General features: G+C 40.4%; 1 protein-coding gene across 1 annotated transcript; it reads right to left on the minus strand.

The window, feature by feature from the left end:
- Positions 1 to 834: 834 nt before the first annotated feature.
- LOC129053441 (testis-specific chromodomain protein Y 1-like) lies at positions 835 to 3138 on the minus strand. The gene has a single exon (XM_054545496.2). The coding sequence runs from the start codon at positions 2847 to 2849 to the stop codon at positions 1044 to 1046; it is 1806 nt and encodes a 601-aa protein (XP_054401471.1). The 5' UTR covers positions 2850 to 3138; the 3' UTR covers positions 835 to 1043.
- Positions 3139 to 3751: the final 613 nt, after the last annotated feature.

The raw sequence follows: 3751 nt of genomic DNA on the forward strand, positions 1-3751 counted from the left end.
CATTCATCGCCAGTGGCCAGTGGATTATTCAATTATGCCTATGTAATGGAGCCTCGATAAAAATTAGCAAGACAGTATTCATAGAGCTTTTGGGTAACTGAACACATGCAGTGTTCTAGAAATTTGTGTGCTCATAAAAAGAGACACTGATAATTTTAAAGGCCGTACAGAGTGTAGGTGTCTTTGTTTTGAAAGAAGTTTCTGCCTTTAATAATGTGTCCAGAATTTTAACTTATTAACTAGAGCACACTCTAAGGTAACATAAATCTGCACATTACAAACATTAGAACGTGGATATTTCCACAAAAATGATTCCATAATTCACCAGTACAGTGCAACAAGTTTTACTTTAGAGAGATAAAGTTTTCTTTTGTCAACTGGGTAAGAACTAGACATTTATAAAGGAAAATAAAATCAAGTGATATCTCACCACAAATTCTAGTCATATGTTCAGTTTAGGAGAATGATCTCCAGTGAATTTTGTGCCAGAAATATTTATTCTAAAAGAAAAGTCTTTTAATTTATAATTGTGTGTCTCTGAAGTGCTTGTGCCACTGTAAAGTCAAGGGCACCATCTCATACCATTTTGTGTCCTTCTGGGAGGGAAGCCGAGGCTGCCTTATAACCCAGTAGAGGTATTCTAGCATGTAAAAGTAAGAAAAATCAACATTATTACGTGATTCTCTGTCATAAACATCCAATAAATCACAACTCTGGTCTTATATATAGTAGTAGCCATAGATACACATTAGGGCTTCCAAGAAGAATCTAGTACCCAACAGTCTGCTTTTATATTTGGGCTTATGTGAGCGTAAAATAACCACATTTGGGCAAACAAGCTGTTTTATTACTTCTTTTAAAGCTGCAGTGCTCAAAAATGATGTAATAATTTAAATACCTGGCTTGGGCATTTCCGGTTGTGTTTCCAAGCCTTAGCTATGGGTGAAACTGTTTTGGGCTATGAAGATGGATTAGGGCATCTTGCAACTCATGATGCATTTGGTTCAGCTTAGTTCTCGTGTCCTGAGCAGTCAGACTGACAACTAAAACTCATCAGTTTTATTTTCAACATACTTTAACATGGATTCTGTCCCTTGGGCTGAGCTCCAGATCTTCCTCAGCACCTCACACTCTCTCTCATTGGCCTGTTCCAACTCCAACTTAATATTAGAGTGAACAAGGGCCTTAGATTCTTCCAGTACAATTTGATTATATGAAGCAAGCTCCTTAATTTGAATCATAACCTCTTGGGTGAAAGTTCCACTCAAAAATACCTGAGAGACCAGGCCTTTGGCACATGCCTCCCGTGCTGTCAGCTTTTGCCCAGCAAATAACATTTCATTGGCAGATGCTTTACCCATCATTTTTTGAAATGTAATAGTTGAACAGCCATCTGGACTCTGTCCAAAGGTCATATAAGGGGTTTGGAACCAAGCCTTTTCATTAGCCCACACGAGATCACAAAGGGGCAGGATGGATGCACCCAGTCCAATGGCAGGGCCATTGACTGATACAACAATAGGCTTTTTAAATTGAATAAAAGTATTCACAAAGTTCTTGATGGTATCCACCATTTCAAGGCTTGCTCTGTTTCTGTCGTTCCTTAAGCGCTTCACAAAGTACCCAAAATCAAGACCGCAGCAAAAGACACTTCCAGCTGCACTGAACAGCACGAGCTTGCTGTCATCTACAGCAGCGTTATTAAGAGCATTAACTATTTCTTTAATTACTTCTGTATTCAGTGCATTTTTTTCTGTGGATCTAGTTGATAGCACTATCTGGGTGAATCCATCCTCTTTCTTCACTACAATGTCTCTGTATGTGCTGGCACTTTCTGTTAGCTTTATGGTAAAGTACATCTTCTTGATAAAAGGCTGGTCTCTGCTGTCATCAGTAATATTTCTTTGCCCACCTTTCACTCTTGGAACTGAGGTATGCATGTCTGTTGTTCCATTGGCTGCTAATGGGTCTACTAATACCACTATACCTTTTTGGGTAGCTGAACCTGTGGCCATTGAAGCGGTAACTGAGCCAGACATCTGCGACATTGGTGGGTGTATCTGAGTCTTGTTCTCTATTCCAGGCTGTTCTGCACCAGGACGTGACAAAGGGTCCTGGAGGAGTTTCCCTTCTGTCACCTCGAAGACCACCGTGTCCTGCTGATCTGCTGCAATAGGGTACAGTTTCTCAAGTTTCTGAAAGCCACTCACAGTTTTCTTGTCGTTAAAGGGGCTTTCAGGTGCAAGGGTCTTGATAGTTGAATGTATTTTCTCCATATTCTGTGTGTCGGAGAGAAGTGAAGCTGCCTTCCTCCTAATGATCTTGCTGGCAGCAAATAACTTGCTGTTTTTGGATCTGTGGTGTCTATCCGTCACTTGCGTTGTAGGAGAGTTCTTAGAATAGCTCGCTTTTGTAGATCTAGAAGTTCTTCTTCTGGCATTGTTTGAAAAAATTCTACTGGTTCTAGTCCATGTCAGTTTTTTCTGTTTTTCAGTCTGTCGTCTATTAAAATCAAGTATACATTTTTCACAGTTCCTGAGGTGCTGCTCTGGTTCCCAAGTGTCATCCTGTTGGTTGTAACCTTTCCACCGAATCAAATACTCTGTATTCCCATTTTTATCTCGTCTTTTGTCAACAATACTTTCAACCTCAAACTCCTGGGAAGCCATGAGGAAAGACACAGGATTGGAGCAGTTGCTGTGCCAACTTTGTTTCAGTTGTGTCTCCACATAGCCACTCCTTTCTGCCTCCAGTTCTTCACCAGGTTCTGCATATGGATGAACCTCTTCTATTTCGTCACCACTGGTGTAGTGAAAATTGTGTGAAATAGCGGCTATGCTATGGTGCATGATAGCTTGCTCAGTAGCCTCAGGTGAGAGTAGGTAAATCCACAGCCACAACCTTCTGTTGTAGAACAGAAAGCGTTCTTCCTGCCTGTTACTCTTTTGTGTTTGTTTGTTTAATTGTGGTTGCTATGACGATTGTATGGAAGATTCTATTCTTATAACATTTTTAAAGTTACACTAGCTTGTCTTCAGTAACATACAAAACCTTCACTCCTGTATAATGTACCTCCACTATTTCACTTATTGAGTCCTCAAAATTATACCTTTATTCAGTTTATGTCAAAAACAGAAATTAGAGGTAGTTTTTTTTATTAAATATATTTGTGTTTTAAGGTACGTGGAGAACAACTTGTGGAAGTGCATGTTGTTAATTGTTTTTTTTTCTTTTTGAGATGGAGTCTCACTCTGTCACCCAGGCTGGAGCGCAGTGGTGCAATCTTGGCTCATTGAAAGCTCCATCTCCCGGATTCATGCCATTCTCCTGTGTCAGCCTCCCAAGTAGCTGAGACTACAGGCGCCTGCCACCTTGCCTGTCGAATTTTTTGTACTTTTAGGAGAGACTGGGTTTCACCGTGTTAGCCTGGGTTGTCTTGATCTCCTGACCTCGTGATCCACACACCTCAACCTCCCAAAGTGCTGGGATTACAGGTATGAGCCACCGTGCCTGGCCAAATATTATATCTTATATATTTGTACATGTATTTATCTTTACCTTAACCTTTGTTTGTTCATACTGCTTTTGAATGTCTGTCCATTCTACCCTGAAGTACTCCATAAGACATTTCTTAAAGGGTAGTCTACTTGTAAAGGGTGCCAGCTTTTGTGTGGGAATGTCATAATGTGTCGCTCACCTTCGATGGACAATTCGGTGGATTATAAGGTGTAGGTTTGACAGTTTTTTCTGA

Source organism: Pongo abelii, chromosome Y, assembly GCF_028885655.2.
Source record: "Pongo abelii isolate AG06213 chromosome Y, NHGRI_mPonAbe1-v2.0_pri, whole genome shotgun sequence".
Classification (NCBI taxonomy): Eukaryota; Metazoa; Chordata; class Mammalia; order Primates; family Hominidae; genus Pongo; species Pongo abelii.

Bases quoted from the DNA above. Each gene is read 5' to 3' on its own strand.
- LOC129053441 (XM_054545496.2), bottom strand. From the start codon at position 2,849: ATGCACCATAGCATAGCCGCTATTTCACACAATTTTCACTACACCAGT.